General features: G+C 36.9%; 1 protein-coding gene across 1 annotated transcript in view; it reads left to right on the top strand.

Annotated features, from left to right (window-relative positions):
- LOC127195157 (cysteine-rich secretory protein 1-like) overlaps nucleotides 1-21,623 on the top strand; it is a 52,682-nt gene extending 31,059 nt beyond the window's left edge. Inside the window, exons 6-8 of the mRNA XM_051152579.1 lie at nucleotides 15,316-15,410; nucleotides 18,177-18,269; nucleotides 21,466-21,623. Coding sequence (XP_051008536.1) covers nucleotides 15,316-15,410; nucleotides 18,177-18,269; nucleotides 21,466-21,490 — 213 coding nt within the window. The 3' untranslated portion in view covers nucleotides 21,491-21,623. The remainder of the gene's footprint in view (nucleotides 1-15,315; nucleotides 15,411-18,176; nucleotides 18,270-21,465) is intronic.
- The last annotated feature ends 224 nt before the right edge of the window (nucleotides 21,624-21,847 follow it).

The following is a 21,847-nucleotide window of genomic DNA, read 5'->3' as shown; positions in this document are numbered from 1 at the left end:
AGCAGGAATTATAAGGCAGAATATCTTTGCCTTTCAAGCCATTGCATCCATAAGGTTAAAATTATTTGATTAAGGGCTTTTAAATCATCTACGGACAAATACAGAAAAACATTACAACACTAAATGAGCACCTAACAACAATTAAATTCTATAGGAATATATTTCTAATAGTCATATACAGAGTCACCACATGACATTGAAATGTCAGTTAGATGACCAGCAATAAAATATGGCTTTACAGATCCTGTGTCATACCTTGTTAAGCCAGAGGTGCTTGCACAACCAGATTGTGCCAAAACAGGAAATAGGTAGAATACATATAAACAGCTGTGAGTACTGTCTGTCATTGTCTTTCTTCTTCGAGCAGGAGAAGGTCACATTCTGCTCTGAAATCTGCAGTAAGTAGCATTCCTTTAGTAAAAGATGAATTTCCTGATGCCAATACAATCATAGCTCGACAGTAACAAAACGTAATATTACTTGCACATATTGATTATTGCCAGAATACTACTTTTCTTGAGAAAATGCTTATTTAATTTTACAAAGCTAAGTACACATGATTTAAGTAGCTTATTTTTAATTTTGGAAATGCTTTTGTACATATATGTGGGAATGAAACCTTTTTTATTCGAAAATCAGAAATAATGTCTATGTCTTTTCAAAGTAGTTATATTGTAGGTATCTTTACTATGAATATGGTTTTTTAGTTCGGGGATTTTTTTATTTAACGTATGTTTCTGTGTGCTGATGCAAGTAATATTAGAATATGTATGAGAGGGTATCCTTGTTAATGATTTTAGGTTGGTTAAACAACATTATAGCAGTAAACTTGAAATAAATGAGTTATTGGTGAACTCAAATAGATCTTTGTGTTTGGGGCAAAAAAAAAAAGTAATGTTTCTGTAAAGTATTAGGATATCATAAAATCACTTAATGTCAATAAGGAAGTAATTATATGCCACTGGAGAAGATTGCAATTCCAATGGACATTTATTGATGTTATCCTCCATGTGTCTAAATGAGGGACTCAGCTAGTTGATATCTGAAACTATGTAGGCTGCCAAGCTATCTAAACTCCTGAAGTGGGATCAAAGCAGCCAAAATTACAATAACTGTCAATCCTAAGGACTATTACATATATAATACTCTGTGGTAATTCATGATCCTCTTTGATGCAGCTCATCTATAAGAGGAAGGATGAAATGCAGAAATGAGACTCAGAAATTTCAAGTATTTCAGATCAGGCACAGTCCACATTTCCAGTACCACTGGCTTAATTCAAGGAAGGAGGAGCATTCATTCCTGGAAAATGGAAAAAAGAAAACCTGCTTTTCAGGAACTGACAAGGATACAAGGATGTTGTTTTTACAACATATTTGTCCAGAATGATTTCTAGCAGTTTTGTAGAATTTATGTTCTGTGTTGGCTGCTTCATACCCAGGGAAACATGACAAAGAAATCAGAGTGAAGATTACATGCTACATTGGAATTTAGAAAATATGACAGCATATAATTGAGAGAATGTGACTAGTTATCATGAGATCTGTTTTTCCATTAATGTGCTAACCCTATGTACCTCCGCTGGAGTTTTGTTGACATGTTTTCCTGTCTACATAATCCCTAACAGCATTGCAGTCTCTAGCTCTAAGAACTAAAGGCTTTGAAGCCATAGAGAAGGTGATTATCTTTCAGTTCTGGTACCTGAATCCTTATGACACATCATTATTAAATCTCTAATACTGGTATTGCTCATGTGTAAAGTGGGGTATTGACTCACAGCATTTCCCAACTAGGTTTTTATGAGTTATAGATGAAGCCCATAGAAAGTCACATAGCAAGTGAAACGAAAGACATGGTGTGCCTCAGGTAGGGCAAGGGCGGGGGGGCTTTCAAAAGTTTTGTGAAAAGTATTTATTTATGTATTGTATCCATCTAACTAGACCGTTACTTATTAGCTGTAGTGCAAGAAAAACGATTCTTAATGGTGAGGAGAGATTATTACTTCACCATTTAAAAAGCTAGCTGTGTGTGATGGGAAAATGGCTCAGCAGACAATGCATCTGCTATGCAAGCTTGGGAGTCAGAGTTCAAATCATCATGTAAAAGCCAGATGGGTGTGGCTCCATGCTAATAATTTCAGTACATGCAGAAGGCTGAGACAGAAAATACCCAGAGCAAGTTGTATAGACAGACTAACTGAAATGGTGATCTCTGGGCTCCCTGATAGACCATGTCTCAACTTGTAAGGTGGAGATCAATTGAGGAAGACACCTAATGTATGGTTCAGGTATCCACATGCATGCACATACATACACTTGCATACCGACACACATTCGTGTGTATGTGTGTGTGTGTGTGTGTGTTCCAAATTATTTAAATGGTTTCTTTCCCTTTTGATGAACATGCCATTACTTTATCAAACATTTACCATATATGTAAAATGTAAGATTTTGGAGCTTTAGTTTTGGTATTGAACCAGACTTTGAGAGTAAGTGTGTTAATACACTGGACACATGAGCCAAGATAAGGACTTGATATAAAAATGCATTGTGTGTGGTAATGTTCAGATGTGTTTCCACAATGGAGACTGTGAGGCAAGGTTGTCATTTTAAACCAGACCTGGGCTACATAGTGAAATGTTGTCTCAAAAGGAAAGGAAAAAAAAACTTTAATTAATGAATAACAAAACCAAAACAAAACATGGTATTCTCCTTAGAGGACATTCTGGATAGTTTTACGTCAGCTTGACACAGCTAGGATCATTTGAGAAGAGGAAACCCCACTTGAGAAAATAATTCCATAAGATCTCAAGTATAGGCAGGCAAACATGGAGGGCATTTTCTCAGTTACTCACCAATGAGGAAGATCCCATCCCATTCTGGGTAGTGCCCCTCTTGGACTGGTGGCTATGGGCTCTGTGGGAAAGCAGTATGAACAAGCCTTGAAGAGCAAACCAGTAGCTGGACTCCTCCATGGGCTCCGAATCATCCCCCTGACTCCCAGTGCCTTCCCTGTTTGAGTTCCTCCTTTGGCTTCTACCGGCCGACTGTGACTTGGAATAGGTAAGCCAAACAAACATATTCTTTGCCAAGTTGTTTTAGCCATGCCGTTTCATCACATCACTAATAACCCTAAGACACAGGATTTATCTTGGTTTCTAAAACACCAGTACCTGAGAGGGATACACACACACACACACACACACACACACACACATATTAGCTGTAGTGCAAGAAAAACTATTCTTAGTGATATATATATATATATAATAAATTACCAGCAAGTGCTAAAACCTACCATGGTATTACCCTGTCAGAGTAATTGAGAGTTATTGATACTCTTGAAGGCACAAGGAAGCATTTCTAAACTTCTAGAAGCTGAAGAGAGGACCTATGTAGTTAGAGTTTGGCAGTGAGAGAAGATAATTTCTGACAGAATTCATAGGTGTGCTACTCAGAACTCTATGGACTAAACACTATAATGTAATTCTTTGTTCTCTTTTTGGTTTTCTAGGCATGACATTATTCCCGGTGTTGTTGCTCTTGGCTGCTCTACTGCCCCCATCCCTTCTTCAAGATGACTGCGAGGTATGGCTAAGGTTTAGTGTCTTCTCAGAAAATGTTAGGCAAATCTGAAGGCTAAAATCATTCTTCAAAACTTTAAAAGACCAGATATTGTAGTAAGTCACGAAGTATGCACTGATAGTTCAAAGCAATTGACATTATTTTAAGGCTCTAAGAACAATCTAGAAGCCCTAATTACAAGTGAATATTAACCATGTCAAATTAGAATGGCTAAATTAAAATGCCAAGGTACGTGTTCTATCTGAGTGAAACAGGCACACATTTACCACACAAAGTAGATATCAAAGATAGGGCTGGAGATAAATATCTCTTGGTAAATGTTGTATCAATTACAATTAAATTAATTAAATTGTATTTTTGCTATATCATTTAAATAAAAATACTGATATAAATTTAAAATATCTTTTATTTTTAGTACGGTCAATAAATTAAAACCACACATGGTATTTGAGCTGTATTTGTATTGGAGTTTTCATGTCTCTGGATTTATTTCATGAAACTTTCTGTTCCAAGAATTATTATTTTATTTGATCCATTTTAACTTGGTACCCATAGAAAGTTCACATTACATTGCAATTAGCACAACTTCATCATAACTATTTCTAAGTCTAACTCTCATTGTCGTTTTCAAAAAAATTATTTCTGTGTTTACAATGTAAAGTTTGCTAGAAGTGAATTAGGGGAGATGCACCAAAACACTTGCTTAGAATGCACAAGTCCCTGCGACTGATACTCAGTAGCACACTGCTAAGGACATCTACTATGCAAACAATATGAACATGCGCTAAATATTAATCATTTGTACTATGTTCTTATACTTAGATAATACCAGATGATGCTTAGTCATCTTCTTTAATGACAGAGTGTGTAAGACCAGCAAAGATACTCCCCTTCTGGTTAAAGATCTACTAAAAGTTAGAAACATTGTACCTTCCTGTAACCCTCAGACTTGTCTCTGGCCTCAGCACCTCAGCATTGGATACTACTATAATTTCTTAAGAGCAGAGAGTGCCAAATACTGAGTAAACCTGTTTTGGATATCTATATATATATACTATAATCAAATTAGCAATCTAGACACTATTTCCCATCTAGGTTTTCATTCAAGTTATTTGGTATTCCCAGTTTCTTTCTTTATATGATTTCGTTTCATGGCATTTTTGAACCACCTACTCTCTTTCCCTCCTCCCTTCTCCCTTTGGCCTAGTGGTACCTCTTTAGAATTTTTCACTATCCAAATGGCAGAGTGATTCAGAGTCATCTTTTATGAATGAAGATTTCCTTTGAGAATTACCATGAAGAACTGTTTCCCTCTCAGCGTCACTTACTGTTCTTCTGTCTTACTTTATGATGTTGTAATTATTAGGTCCCATTGTCTATCCAATATAAACTCTTTAACGATTTTTATCCTTATATTTCAAATTTTATATTATGTTAACGTATATTATGTATAATTTACCACTGCCTGTGAAGAAAATATAAGCACACTTATTGTCTGGTGTAATTTTTAGCCACCAAAAAAGGTAGCATTAAAAGCAGAAAACAATAATGGCTTTTTTCAGAAGCCACGGATTTTGTTTTTTATAAATGAAACAACTCTAAGTAATGTTTTCAAGTTAAAATGGAATATTCAGGGAGATATTCTATCCAGAGATGGCTCAGTGGATAACAACAGTCACAGTTCTTACAAAGGACCCTTTGGTTCCCATCACCTACCCCAGATAGCTTACATCCACCTGTAACTACAACACCAAGGGATCTGCTACCCTCTTTTGGCCACTACAGGAACTGCATTCATCTATACAAACATATACACTTAATTAAAAACAAATATTTTTAGAATATGATGCCGCTTCCTTAAGAAATAAACGGGTGAATAGTGTTACTTTGCATTATAAACACATGAGAATTTTCCAGCAATGACTTTAACATGTACATCTTTTCTGACTTAGAAATAAGTGTCTGTGGGGAATCCCCTTACTAGTGCTTTCAGAACATAAAACATCAGGTGGAGGTGGATATTCAGCACCTACTGCAACACAGTGTAGTGGATCTTTGGGTGCAATGTCTGCAGAGACTTGAGAGCACTAAGCCCTGCAGGAAACTTATCCCAGTAGTATGATAAAAAGGCGAGGGTCTGTGCATTGACAATTGAGCTATAGCATCTTGTTCTACACTACAAAAGGACAGATTTTAAAGTATGTTTCTAACAGCAAATGAATCCTATATCTTTGCCAATTCACATAATATCACTCTATCCGCCTGTCCCACACAAACACAAGAAACGTAAATTTAAATATCAGAAGCTGAGGTAACAACTGGCTTATTTCTGTTCACTGAAGTATAAAGCTAGCAATACTCAAGTATTTTCAAGAATATGTTGCATATTTGGATATTAATACAGACAAAACTATTTGGAGTGACCAAAAGCCTGTTACATATAAAATTATTTTATTGTAATACACTTTGAATACACACATGCGTTGGGTCTGGATCACTACATTATCTCACAAGCTACTAAATTCCTGGTCCAAATTTGACCACTCATACGAAGGTATATAATAAAGTCTGTGTTTCGTTCCTTAACACATTCTTGCTACAGCCTAATTGAGTGTGAATGACTTAAGGTTCTCTACCATGTGTGCCTAATTTTATTGGCCTCTCTTAAATCACAATTGACATTTTATATCCTATGTATGAGCATACAGGGGGAGGAAGTCCCCCAGTCCCAGTCATAGGGGAGAGGAGTAAGGGGAAAATGGGAGGGAGGGAGGAATGGCGGATACAAGGGAGGGGATAACCATTGAGATGTAATATGAATAAATTAACAAAATAAAAATTTAAAAATTGACATTTGTAATATAAGAAGAGCTCTTATTTTGACATGCAATGAGCTCATTCTTGATTCTCAAATTTTCTATTTAAAGTGTTTCTAATTAAAAGATACAGTTTTTTCATCATTTATTGTTAAGGACTAATGACTAATATTGTCTTCTGTATTTTAATAATGATCTTTATTCACCTTAGCCAAACTTTTCATCCTTTTATCTAACCTTAATATACACTAACAGGATTTTAATTTTATTTCCCTGTAGGACAATGGTCCTCAGAATTCGTTAACCACTAGAGAAGTAGAAGTCCAAGAAGAGATTGTAAACACACAACCAACTGAGACGAATGGTTTCTCCACCTGGTAGTGACTTACAAAAAATGGTGAGGGCCCACGTCAGGACAGTGCATTTAGAGAGCTGTGTTGGGGGCCTGATGATAGCCTCTGGCTTCTTCTGTGTTGTTTAAAAGGTTTTGCCTCTATTATAGCATCTATTTTTTTTTAAATCTTATTCATTGTTTTGTTTATATGCATATATATCTGTGTGTATATATATATATATATGTATGTGTGTACACATACTACGGCATGCATGTAGAGCCTAGAATTCACTCTCTTCTGTTTTCAGCTGTTATATGATTAGAATAGCATTCATGAAATTTTCTTTATAACAGTGACTCATTGGTATCATGAAGTTTTGTCAATTACAGTGACAGAAGTAAAATAAAATATTTGACATTACTCTCTAGTAAAAAGGCACTGTGTTGCTTTGGCTCATTGTGCTCTCTTATCTAGGGTCAGGACATTTCTCCTTTAGGGTCAATGACCTTCTATTTAATAGTCTGCTGTCCTGCATCCCGAATCAAAGTTCATACTTCTCAAATTTATTCAATAAGAAAAAACGAAACTAGGATGTAGGAGGCAACCTTTTACAGTTGTTAAAATACGTTTAGTCCTTCCCCATAGTTAGTGCTAATCACAGTACAGCAACTGATCATAGCCTTTAATGGCTCCCGTTGTGACTTCAATAAGTCATCAGACCATTAAATATTTTAGTATTTTTGGTGATCTTGAGAAGACAGAATATTTGTATTTCCTTGGTACAGGAAAAAAAAGAAGAAAAGGCATATATATATATATATTAAATATATATATATATAATATATATATATGCTTATATATATATATAGGACTTTGGACATAGGTTATGAAACTACTAAGCAGGTCATGAGAGAGGAAAGAGGTGCTAGAAAAGGTATGGGAAAAGAAATAGAAGATGTGTGACATCAAAGGGAGGCTATGGGTTAGAAGACATGGAAGGATGAGCAGGATCAGGAAGATGGGGAGAGACATATGCAAAAATGAGTTTATTTATGAATGTCACAATGCAAATTGATAATATATATTCTAACATACAACTTTAGCTATAAATTATACTATGTCTTGATTATGATGGAAATCAGACAATGCCTACTGGAATTTTGCAATGATCTTAGCCAGTTCTATTAGCTCATCTGCAGAGATGGTGTGACTCTGAGGTTTCAATTATTACAAGGCTATCTTCCTTCCTTTTCCTCTTTAGCAATGGGATGATGATGCCCAAGTGAATGCTCAGCGATGGGCAGACAATTGTGTTTACCAACACAGTCCTATATCATTGAGGACTACTGGTATGTAAACTCACAATTACTCCTTGTATAAACAATACAGGAGAGTCCATTTTCTGACAGTATGCTAACAAAACTTTGTAAGTAATCATCTATTGTGATACTGACTTTAAAATGAAAAAAGTTGAGTATCTGTGGCCCAGAGATGGCTCTGAGGCTCCATGTTGTGCGAATTTGGTGTTTCATATTTTACACAAACTGCCTCCCTCCCACAATGCCAGCTTTGTGTGTTATAACCAGATCCCAAGTGAAGCAAGGTTTGGGATCATCTTCTCCTCTGCTTTAAAGATAAAAACTGATGTCTTATAAAATAAGTACTGATTAAAGTAATATGAAGGAGGCTTGGGATTAGAATAGAATCTCTTTTTATTTTGTTAGTTTTTATTTATGCATGCATGTGTTTATGTGTCTGTGCGCACACGTGCTGTATATAAGAGTGCCTCTAGAGACCAGAAGAAGCTATTGGATGCTCTGGAGCTGAAGTTACAGTTGTTGTAAGACATCTCATATGGGTGTTACAAGTTTAATTCAAGTCTCCAAAAATATACTGATATGCTTTTTTCTCTTACTCATTGAGCTATTTTTTCCAGCCCTCTGAAAATTTAATTTCTATCATTTAGCCCAGAATGTTTTTGTTTTATTTTGTTTTGTTTTTGAGACAGGATTTCTTCATGTATCTCTGGCTGTTCTGGACCCACTTTGTAGACTAAGCTATCCTTGAACTCAGAGATCCTCCTGCCTCTGCCTGCAGAGTGTTATGATTAAAGGCATATGTCACCATACACAGCTACAATATCTTATCTTATAATGTATCTTGTTTGTGTTTGCAAACTATCTTTTTAAATACAAAAAAAATGTACTTAATTTGATCAACTAATTCTTCATATTTTCCTCAAGAAATATCAAATATTTTAATTGGCATTTACTACTTCCTTTATTATTTTGGTTGGGTTGAGGAGGGGGTTAAAGTCTCATAATATAGTCCAGGATGTTTTCAAATTGATAATCTTCCAACCTCAGCCACCAATGTGTATGTGATCAGCTTTCTCAATTTTTTGTTTACTGCAACTTATGTATGCTCTGGGTGAGTAAAAGCTATATTAAATTAAATATAAACTATAAAACATAACCATCACATCAGGGAGTTTTAAAATGATGGAAAATAAATAAGTGGACTATGAGATATAATATTTCTTAAAACACTAAAATTGGTCATCTCTGGACCAATTTGAAGCTAATAAATTAGTCATTTCTTTTTAAGGATGTACAACTTTGCTCCTATTATTTATAATGTTTAAATACATTATTTTTAAGGCTACAACATTCATTTAAGTGCAAAATACTTGCTTATTTTCAAATATTGAAAAAAATACTAAACTGTTTATTGAGGGTTAAAAGTTGGGTTTTCCCTATTCTTGGAAGAATATTCAGCCCATGAAATTTTAATCTTCTAATTAAGTCATGGGCCATAAACTTTGAAAATATTGTTCCTTCATTTTTGTTTGCTTTGTACTTGCAGGTCTAAAAGAATGACTACAGAAGGCTCAAACCAAGCAATAGTTATAGATATATAAAATTTCACAATAAAAAATCTCTAACTTGAACAGGAGAAAAATTAAAAGAGCTAGTCTTTGTCTTCTCTGAGACTGCAAATCAACATTTGGTACACATGAGGCACACACACACACACACACACACACACACACACACATGCATGCGCATACACACACATACACACACCTGCACATGTGTGTGGAGAATTCCATGTGCAAATGAATCAATCCAAAGGAAAAAACTATGACTCAGTTCATATGGTGTTCAGGCCTTACATGTTGGGTGCCACTTATGTAATAATCAAAAATAGCTGTAAGCAATGTCCTTAAAGATCAGAAATTATGCTTTGTATAGTGTGTGTGTGTGTGTGTGTGTGTGTGTGTGTGTGTGCGTGCTCATGTTTGTGTTACTCTCTTTTCTTTATAACTACCTTCATGATTGGTTTATTTTTTTCCTTAGAAACAAGGTGTGGTGAGAATTTGTTCATGTCAAGTTATCCGGCATCATGGTCTGATGTAATCCAAAACTGGTACGATGAAAACGAGCACCTTAACTTTGGTGTAGGTCCAAAGGAACGTGGTGCAGTAGTTGGACATTATACTCAGGTAAAAAAAAAAAAAAAAAAAAGTGCCCTGTCTATAAATAACAGACAAGACATTATTTTCAATTGCTTTACTGATTTCAAAACAGAATTTAGATTCAAAGATTTTTATAATTTCTTTTTCAGACAGTGTCTCACTATGTAGGTCAGATTGATTTTGAATTTATTATCTTCTTATCACAATCTTCTACTTCCTGTTAGTACAAAGACAGTACCTAGCACCCATGCACCCTTAGGGAACGTTTTCAATGGCTGTTCACTGGTTAGCCTGACAGTCCTTTGCTATGAACTCTCGTCTTTCTTTCTCTCTTTCTTTCTCTCTCTCTTTCTTTCTCTCTTTCTTTCTTTCTTTCTTTCGAGTCATGGTTTCTCTGTAGTCCTAGATATCCTGGACTTACTTTGTAGACCTGGCTGGCCTCAAACTCACAGAGATCTGCCCGCCTCTGCCTCCCTATCCTAGCTCGGGTAGACACTCACTCAAGTGCTAAAACCCTCATAAGCAAGCATAATTTTTAATCCATGTACAGAGGTTAGTTCAAAAGACCTTGAACTTTTAGAAGAACTTTTAGATTGTTAGAGACAGTGGATATTTAAAGAGATTGAATATATTCACTCAATTGAAATTATTTAGATAAAAGAAAGTATTGTTTATATTATCTTTCAATCAGTCTATCTTATTTTTATCCATTTGCAAAAGCAGGTTTTGTGTGGTTTCTTAGCATATCAAATTATGTAGAAGAACCTTTCCAGCTTTCTGAACAACAAATAGTTTGGTTTATAAAAATGGTATTATTTCAATATGAATAAAGGTGAGAGAGAATATGAAACTTAACCAAATGATTCTACTATGACTGACTTAAAATAAAATAAGTAAATGAGTAGAGACTTGATATGTTTGAGTTACAAATTACTCAAATGTATATTCCTTTCCTAAGAAACTACTTACTATAAAATAAATAAGTTTGATTGTATTGTATATTTTTGCTCTTGTAAAAAAAAACCATGTGTGGTGTGTGTGTGTGTGTGTGTGTGTGTGTGTGTGTGTTTCTATCTACAAAAAAATTTTCAAGGTCTTTCACCTGTGGATGCCTGTAAAAATCAAAATTAAATTCAATGCCTTCTTCCAAAGGGAAGAACCAGGACACAGTCACAGCTAAACCAAACAAAAGTAAACTCCATCAGTATAAATAACTCAAGGTCCAGTTTCTGGGATCCACATATGGTCTTCTGGGTTCTTCTGAAGGGCTTGCTTCATTTATCCAGCGCTGCCCTCTACAGCACACATAGCTTGTCTTCTAGGCTCGTACTGGCTCCACTCAACTGTTGCTGCTGCTCTTGCTGGTCATCCCATGGTCCTGGCATCTCCATAACCCTGGGGCTTCTGATGCAATTGGGCTGCACCTTCTCCAACAGCCTTTCATAGGCTCTCTACATGGTACCAACCTTCAACTTCTTTGCATGACCCCTTCAGTCCTGAGCCTTCAGCTGACTCTGAAGCTGCACCTACATCAATGGCCTCTCCTGGTTTTTCTCAGTGCCAAATCTCAGCTGCTCTCCATGACACCTTCATGCCATCTAAACCAGTACCACAGGGGTGACTCTTACACACTAACAAATCTTATGGCCAGCACAAGATACAACCTGGCCAGCTTTGCATACAGCTTCTCTGTGCTCTCAGTAAACACTTCCTAGAAGATTTTACCTCAGTGATGCTGGCTTCCTCTTAGTCACAGCTAATTTCCTAGCGCCAGATAACCAATATCATTTTCCCCAGTAACACAAAAGTTTCACTTCGGTAGTTCTGTTATCATGTTAATCACAGGTGGTCCTTTGGCTCCAACTAACCAGAGACACAGAATCTTAAATAAAAAATTGTAAACGGCCCTTATAGAGTCTTAAATCTTCCCTCTGAAATTTCACAAGCCAGCCTTCCATATTGTGCACTGCTCAATATTCATCTCCCCCAAGCTCCTAAAGAACTTCCTACAGAGATCTTAATATGCAATGGCTCTTCTAGTCAAAGATCTTTCACCATCTTCTCCAAAAATCATCAGGCCTGTCATAGCAATATGCCCCTAAGCTGCTAACAAAATCTGTATTAGTGAGGGTTCTCTAAAGTCACAGAACTTATGGAAACGAATCTATGTGTTTGTGTTTCTGTCTCTGTCCCTTCTCTCTCTCTCTCCTCTCTCTCTCTCCCTCTCTCCTCTCTCTCTCTCTCTCTCCTCTCTCCTCTCTCTCTCTCTCTCTCTCTCTCTCCTCTCTCTCTCTCTTTCTCTCTCTCCGCTTTCTCCATCCTTCTCTCTCCCTCCTCCCTCCCCTCTCTCTCATCATATTTAACTTTAAGATACTAAAAGGATGTTCCCCATGGGACATTGCCAACCAATTTAAATTTACATTTAAACTTGTATGTATGAGTGATATTATATCATGTTAGGTGCTATTATGATGTAGTTATTGATTATGCATTTGCAGTTGTATGAGGGATAGTTATATCATATTAGGCATTATTATGGCCTGGTATTGTTTTCATTTGGACATGAGATATGATTGTGTCAAGTGGACAAGGGGTGGGTTGTGTTGGTATTTTCAGTTGCCATCTTGACTATACTTCCAATGACCTACACTCCAGAAATAGAGGGAACAGCTGTAATCTGAATCTTGAGGCAGGAAAACAATATGCCTTTGACCTAGACATTGAGGCTGGCAGATACATGCTTTTGGTCCAGATCATGAGGTGAGATGACACATCCTTCTGATCTGGATGGGCACATGCCTTTATTGCAGATCTTGAGACACACCTTTATGCTAGGCCATACCTTCTGTGGAGACTTATAAGGACAAATGAAGAAGAAGGTTCTTTAGTTCATCACCTGCTTCCCCAGTGCATTCACTGAAGCCTGCTTCTTAGGGATTCCAGCTTATATAGGGGAGCGAGCACCTACCAGATTCATGAACTTTCCATTCATAGCTAGCAATTGTTGGGTTAGTTGGACTGCAGCCTGTAGGCCTATAGTCATTCCCATGAATTCCATATATATTGGGAGAGAGGAGAGAGAGAGAGAGAGAGAGAGAGAGAGAGAGGTGGGGGTGGGGTAGGGGATGTATGCCATACATTCTCTGACTTTAGAGAACCCTAACACATCTGACAACTCTAACTCTGTGCTCTGATCAGATCCTGCAGGATGAGAGACTTGAGCTGAAACAGAGTTTCAGGAGAGAATCAGGAAATACAAGGTCGTATCTCTACACCAAAGCACCCACCACATACAACTTCCAGGAAGTACTCATAGTTACTAAGTAGTAGCCTTCCTCCCAGTTCAATCAGCCAGCCTTTTAAGCCAGCCATGGTCCCTACTCATCTGGAAAGAAAGATGCTCATGGCCATGGCTTAGTATCCAACTGAAAGCCTCTCTGTGATTCTTCCAAGAAGTTCTGGGTAATCTTCTTAGGCAGAAGCTGGACGGACATGGGGCACTTGTTTTTGTAAAAGTGCTTCAATGTACCTACCTGCTAGGTAGAAAGCACAGTTAGGGAAATTCTACATTGCACTTGCTCTTGCTGTCCATGGATTCTTTTATTGTTTTCATTTTGTCATGAAGCTCCTTGGCCTCCTCCCCTCCTTCTGCATCGTCATCATTTTAGTAACTGTGAAAGATGAGGTGAAAAAACAAAAAGAGACAAAAAAAACCTCCAGCCATTCTGAAATGGCGATCACTTGGTTGTCAGCCTCCCTAACTTCACTTGGTGCTTCCTGTCAGCTTTGCCTGACTAGCTGACCACAAAACAGGCCCTGAGGGCTCTTTGTTTCTTTAACATATTATACATATTTTTTTCACTTTATAGACTGATCATGGAACACTTCCCTCCTCTCCTCCCATTCACAACCTCATACTCCTTCCCCCAACTCCACTTCCCATTCGTCTCAGAGAAAAGCAGGCCCACTCATGGGTACCCAACCACCCTAATACATCACGTTGCCGGAGGACCAAGTGCATCCTTTCACACTGAGGCCAGACAAGTCAACTCAGCTATGGGAAAGGTATTCAAAGACAGGCAATAGATACAGAGACAGCCCACACTCCAATTGTTAGGGGACCCACACGAAGAACAAGCTACACATCTTCTACATATATGTAACAGGCTTACATCCAGCCCATGTCTGCTCTTTGGTTGGTGGCTCAGTCTCTGTGAGCCCCCATGGGCTCAGATTAGTTTACTCTGTAGGTCTATTTTTGGTGTCCATGACCTCTCTGGCTTCCTCAACCATTGCCGCTACTCTTCCACAAGATTGTGCAAATAGGCCTATTGTTTGGCTGTGGGTCTCACCATCTGTTTCTCTCAGCTGCTGAATGAAGCCTCTCAAAAGACAGTTATGCTATGCGCCTGTCTGCAAGCATGGCAGAGTATCATTAATAGTGTCAGGGGTTGGCTCTTTCCCATGGAGTGGGTTTCAGTCATTGCTAGGCTGAATCAATCTCTGCTCCAGCTTTACCCCTGCAGTTTTTGTAGACAGAACAGATTTTTAGTCCAAGGTTTTGTGGGCAGTTTGGTGTCATCTCCCTCCACTGAAAGCTCTGCCTGGCTACAGGAGATGGCATCTCCAGGTTTCTATACCTCCGGCTGCTAAGAGTCTTAGCTAAAGCCACTCCCATAGACCCCCAGGAGCCACTCCCATCCTTGAGATGCCCCCCCCCCCGCCTGCTGAATTCCATTTTCTCTCCCTTTCTCACACTGAATCCCCACCCCCATTTCACTCCCTACCTACCTTGTTTCCTCTGACCATCTACTTCAGATGTATACTTATTTCCCCTATTGTGTGAGATTCAAGCATCCTCCTTTGGGTCCTTCTTTGTACATAGCTTCTTTGGGTGTGTGGATTGTATCATGGTCATCCTGTAGTTTATGGCTAATATCTCTGTGGGCCCTTTTAATATTTGTAGTCTAATTCAATAATTTAAATATGTCCACAAGGTTTATAAAAACAAATTACAACAGAGGTTTTTTTTTTTAATTTTATGTTTTCTATTTCTTTTTCTGCATCTTACATGTGCTCCGTCTTATTCTCTCGGTGTATAGGTTGTTTGGAATTCAACTAGAAAAATTGCTTGTGGATTTGCTGAGTGCCCTGATCAACCACTGAAATACTTTTATGTCTGTCAGTATTGTCCTCCGTAAGTATACACTTTATATATTCATTTATATGTTCATTCACAACCATGTCAAATGAAATTCAATATTTAATATTTTTACTTACAATAGTATAAAACAGATAAAAGCTACAAATAAGACATGGAGAAGAAGTTACAAACTTTTAAATACTTCCTATAGTTGAAAATTACTTAACTAAATCCTTTAAATGGTCAATTAATCAGTTCCATCAATCAAACTGAGAAGATTTTCCCCATGCTTAAAAATGAATTCTCTGCACCCCAACACAGTTGTTTTCTAGACTCATGGTTACTCCGTGAGTACACAAAAAATAAGAATTGTGGTATTCATATTGTCAGTTCTTGCTATGTTCATAGGCTGCAAAGCAAACTTATGATGTTACACCAAGGGCTAACATGAGTCAATGACACAAGATAGTCAATGCAGAGTTTCCACTACATTGATCCTACCTCTGATTATATAGGCTATTGCCTCACTTTTTATAATTGAATAGGCTCTTGAGAATTGTATATAGAAGTACTATATTTGCGTTACTTCCAGCCTTCTCTTTCCTCCTCCAAATCTTCTTACTTCACATTTTTCTCAAATTCATTATTTTATCTTTGATTGTTATTATTACACACAACACACACACACACAATTGATATATGCACATATCATAACATACACATAATATTACTGAGTCCATTTATTGTTGATCTGATGTACAAGTGTTTAGGGTTTACCACGTGGGGCTGGATGATCGAACAGGAGAAAACTGATTGTCCATTTCCCAGCACTCATTGATCACCCATAGCCCGTTATCCACAGCAGAATAGACTTTTGCCATCACCCTCCCTTGCCTCCCAGGACTTGAAGATAATACCCTATCGCTGAAAATATCACACACTTAAGACACAGGAGATGGAGGAATAGAGCAGGAACTGACCTGGAAGCCTGCATTCTGCAGACTAGCTCTCATAATATTTGAAGGTGCTGTGTAAGCTTCTAAGGGAGAAAATAATCAATAGTTTTATCTTTCCGCAAAACCAAAACAATGACTAGCCCAGTTGCTATTTTTCCAAAGTTCATTTTTTTGGGGGGGAGTTTCTTTATGCATGTGCATGCACATACCCACAAAAACAAGAAAAGGACACTGGATCCCCTGAATCTGGAGTTAAAGGTGGTAATGACCTACTTTTACATTGGTGTCGGCAATCAAACTTGAATCCTCTGCAAGAACAACAAATATTCTTAACCTCTTAACCAACTTTATGTTGCTACTTTATACCTATAACATTTAATGAATCTTAGACTTCAAATGTTTTCAGAAGACTTAACATGTCTTAAACAGTCAAGAAAGCTAAAATCTTAACACATTGCTTCACATTATTTACTAAAAATTTCTGAAAAACCTATTCATTTATATCTTGATTTTTAAAGTCAGATACTTACCTCCCTTCTATGCTATATGTTTGAGCTCTTTAAAGTATTCCTATGAGTAGAATGAATATATATTTATAATATTTCAATTTATTTTTTCTTTTAAAGACAATTTTAATTACATCTGCATGTCTGACTGTCTGTGTCTGGGTATGTGCAGATAGGTGCAGGCTTCTCTGGGGGTCAGAGGCCTCAGATTGGATGGAACTGGAACTACAGACTGTTATAAGCCACCAAAAGTGGGTGCTGACAACAAACACCCAAGCCTTAGGGGAAAAAAAAAAACAATAGGCACTCTTAACTACTGGGGCATCTCTTCAGCTTTATTTTTATCCTTCCAAATGAAAAATTTTAAATGATTCATTTCTGTTCTGTGGCTTACACAGAGTATGTGGCATCCCAGTTGAAAATTAAGATCTCGAGAGCCAGACACATAATGAAGAAAAGCAAGTGACAGGACTTGCCCAACAGTTTATGCCTTTTCTATTTTTAGATTGCCCGTACACATCGAGCTGTGTTCTGCACAGAGAGAAGCAGTTCTGCTGCCAGCCCTTAGACATTGAACGACACCCCCCGGTACACACATACACACCAGCCAGCTTTGGTCCAGTGGAGACTGGCTTCTCCATATTTTCATGTGACAATCAGGGATGAAATGATCATACTTAGGTGCAGTCTAGCCGATTTAAGAGTATGGCTACCTTCAGATGGTTCAAAAAAAAAAAAAACAAAAAAAAAAAAAAAACAAGAAATAAACCTTTTCTAATTAGCATTCTTGTGTCTGATAAGCATAAAGTCTCACACCCACATGTTACCTTTAGACAGTGCCAAACCTTCCTAAACACAGGCTCTTTCATGATGATACAGTTAAGCTCCAGCCCTCTCTCCTGTTACAGGAATTAGAGATTTTTCCTGTATCTAACTTCCTCTATAAAAAGTATCTTTTACATCCAACCAGAATTGTGAACCGCAATGGTCTTAGGAATTTTCCAGGTTTATCTTAAAATAAAGAGGGTTTTTTCAACACTAAACTGTTTCTACATCTTTAGACTCTTATTTAAACCCATTTTCAGATGCTCAAGTTCTGAGATGATGACTGAGGGAAAAAGTGAATGGATTAATTATGTCCTTACTTCACATTTGTGTCTGGATACTCTTAGGAGGAATTGTTAGGTTTTTATGGTATAATTAAGTCTTTGTAGCAACAATATATATATATATATATGTATATATATATATATATGTATATATATATATATGGAATACACACATATTTGTGACTGTGCAGGAATTACTGTGTAAACAAAAAATTAAAATTATTTGATGTTTTCCATATTACATTTCAGTGGTAATTATGTAAATAGGCTATACACCCCGTACACAGAAGGAACCCCATGTGCCAGTTGTCCTGCGGACTGTGAAGATGGGCTGTGTGTGCAGTAAGTTTTGATAATATACTAATATAGTAACATACGTGACAGTCTTGTTGTAATTTAAAGACAATTTGTCAAAAAGACAAATTAAACCTTAATCTGTCCTCTCTTCCTTCCTCTCCCTATTTCTCTGTCTCTCTCTCTCTCTGTCTTTCTCTCTCTCTCTGTCTCTCTCTCTGTCTATCTCTCTCTCTGTCTCTCTCTCTCTGTCTCTCTCTCTCTCTGTCTCTCTCTGTCTCTCTCTCTCTCTTTATGGAATACCAGTCTTCCCCCCTTTTTCTCTCCTATGTGCATACATTAAAACTTACTTCTCCATCTAAAAAAATAAATCTGAGCCTGCTATTAAGATTTGCTAGCATGGCCTTACTTGCAAGAGACAAAAATGTACTTATCACTTTTAGAAGTACAGATTTTCTTTGTTTAGGGTATGTGCTTTTAACATTGAAAAACATAATACTCTATGTGGTCCAAAGACACGTTTGAAACCAGTGCATGAGTGCTCATAATGATGTTGGTATCTACAACAATATTTCTAAGGATGTAATTCAGCAAAACTTAAGACTGAATCTTCTTATTCTCAAGGCTAATAAGATATTAAGGATGACATTGTAGATGAGAGAGCAATATCAATTTAAGGAGTTGAGAAAATAGAACATTGGTCAACCCAGAGAAAAAAGTCAGACACTAAAATTCTTTGCACACCAAGGAGTTGAGTACAATAATTGATAGGCTCCCCCAGAGCATCATTTGAATATTTTTATTAAATTAGGTTTTTGTTTATTTGTTAATATATATGTGTGTCTACCTGTGTATGTACAGTCATACAGATGTGTGCCATGGCATCTCTGGATGATTGTGTGCGAAGTCAGAGAATAGCGTGAGTGAGTTTGCTCCCTCATACCATGAGATGGATGTGGATTACTGAGCTCAAGTCACCAGGCTTAGCTGCAAGTAACTTTACCCTGAGCCAACTCACTGGCCCTTCCATTTAATCATCATTTATATGTTTTTAAAACAACTTCTGTGACATTTTAAAGTTTAAATCAAATCTATATGTAAGCTCAGTTTTCCTAACCAATATATTTTATTACAACTTCCTAACCGAGCATATGTCACTTATAACCCGGCTAACCCAAACAATAGGAAAAGAGGCTTAAAAACACAATAACAAAACCATAAGGATATCAGTTCCGAGAAATGATTATCCTGGCATAATCAGCAGGATTTCTTCTGTTGGAACCTGGAGTAACCAGAACCTGGACCTCAGAGGAGCCAGGGCCCTGAAGTCTTCCCTGGAGCAGTCCTCTCTAGGAGCTTCTTCCCTTGAGCAGTTCTAAGAGCGTCTCATAGTGGAGCGATGAACAGCCAAAAACTATCCAAAGTCTCCAAAAGGCCCTGCCTTCAGTTCTGGGCTCATTTATATATCTCCTCCCAAAGTCTGTTCATGGGATCTTTTCAGCTGGAAACAATCAAGCTTCCCCATGAGGTGGTTTATCTTCTAGTGGATTAACACCACCTGTTCTCTCACAAGACCATTCCGATCCCACACTTGGGATCATAGAATAACAGGTTTATCTCTCCTTCATCTATACATGTTAGTTCACTACAAATTTTAGTATTTCATTACAGAACTGTAGTCAAAAAGCCTGCCATAGTATCACATTTTTAGTATTATTATAAATATAGATGGAAAGAACAAATTAAATCCCAACATTTGGAGACAGAGGAAGGAGAATCACAAGTTAGAATGTGCATCAAACTGCAAGTCATCCCAGGCTACAGAAAAGAACCCTAACAATAATAAGGTCCTTATAAAAATGAAATATAGCATCAAACTTAATATGACAAATTGTGGTGGCAATTTGCTGGGATTTTGTGCATTTCTGAGTGAATTACAGAATTCTTCATCCTAAATTTGCATAGATAAAAATTTAAAATAGTAATGATATCAAAATTATAACCTAAAGAAGAAAGAGCCAAATAGTCACAGCTTTGCTGGTTGTGCTTGTAAAGGAATCTTCATATCAGTAGCAGCCAATTGAAGGACATTAAAAAGAAACAGAAAGGTAAACATCCTTATTTTTCATACAAAGAGGCTGCTAGGCACAATAGATATAGAATATTTTGATAAACCTTGGTTTGCTGAGATACAAAAATTAAATATCAAACTGTACTTAAGTTTTAAAAGTTCTTGTGTAATGAACACCATTTTAAATAATGGGATCTAATGCTTATTTTTTATATTTATGAATGCTTGCATGTATGTGTATGTATTTATGTGCTCAACATTTATACTCCTTGTCCCTGAAGGACAGAAAAGGGCATGAAAACCCTTGGAACTGAACTTACAGGTAGGTGTAAGCCATCATGTAGGTGCTGAAAATTGAAACCAGGTTCTCAGCAAGAACAGCAAGGACTTTTTTTTTTTTGGTTAGGATAGATTGATGCTTTATTATTTCTCATGGTTCAGGAATATTCCATAGTGCTTGTGGGAGATTTTAAACATTTGGGTATCATCTATGTTGAGAGGTTTACAAAATGAAGTGAAAGGCATTTAGTGTTTAGTAAAGAGTATTTAGTAAACATCCACATTGCTTTTTAATCTAGATCACTAAGACTATGTCCTATTTCCTTCAAGTCATCTTTTTTAAATGACCTGTGAAAAGAATCAAAGCCTTCTGAAGGTTTACATTCCTTTTGATCATCAGTCTTGTCTCTTTTGATGTTTCCTGAGAAACACCAGCCTTCTAAGTTAATGTTGTATATATTTACAGATAGACATGATCAGTAATGAACATTATCAGTTACTACTGTTATGTAGATAGTTGAACTTTTCTACAATCCACACAAAGTATATACTGCTCTATGACTCTGTCACTCATCCATCTGTGAGCAAGGACTCTTAATCACTGAGCCACTTTATCGCCTTCAGATCAGTATTACAAAGAATCACTACTTAATTTTCTGAGGCCTGTCGTGAATGAAGAAATACATCAGTTTGTCTCAAAGACATTTGTCAAAGCTCCATTTATAAAAAATACGAAGTCCATTCATTTGGCTCAATCTCCATCTACCAATTAATATAAGTTTTATTTTGTTACTTTAACAGAGGAAAATAACAATGCAGAGGTGGACTTTTTGTTCTTTACTTCAGCTAATGCTTCTCAATTTGAAAATTGTTATTCTTATTCTAATTGTTTAGATATGAAGAGTCTTTATCCTTGTGAAGATCCAACTGTTAAAGAAAAATTACAAGGTTCCACACAACTGTGAAGACAAGTTTCAAGTGCACAGGATCAGGACCCCGTAGAGAAAGACCACATCCTCTCCTTATTATATTCCACCAGGAAATTATAAGCATAGATAATTCTCAAATGATTTTAAATGGTAATGGTACGATTCCTTCTTCTGTACTTTCCCATTTTTGGAGAAATAATTTACACCCAATGATTTTAAAATAACAAAAATCAAATCTTTGGATTTTTGACATGAGTTCTGTGACACATTTACGGAGTTGAATCACACTCATGATTATACCCTGTTCGTCTGTGTGACTAAAGTCACAAAGTTCGGGCTTGAAAATA

Source organism: Acomys russatus, chromosome 11 (assembly GCF_903995435.1).
Source record: "Acomys russatus chromosome 11, mAcoRus1.1, whole genome shotgun sequence".
In the NCBI taxonomy this organism is placed as follows: domain Eukaryota; kingdom Metazoa; phylum Chordata; class Mammalia; order Rodentia; family Muridae; genus Acomys; species Acomys russatus.
Note: the sequence above shows the minus strand (reverse complement) of the source record. Positions and strands in the feature narration are given on the sequence as shown.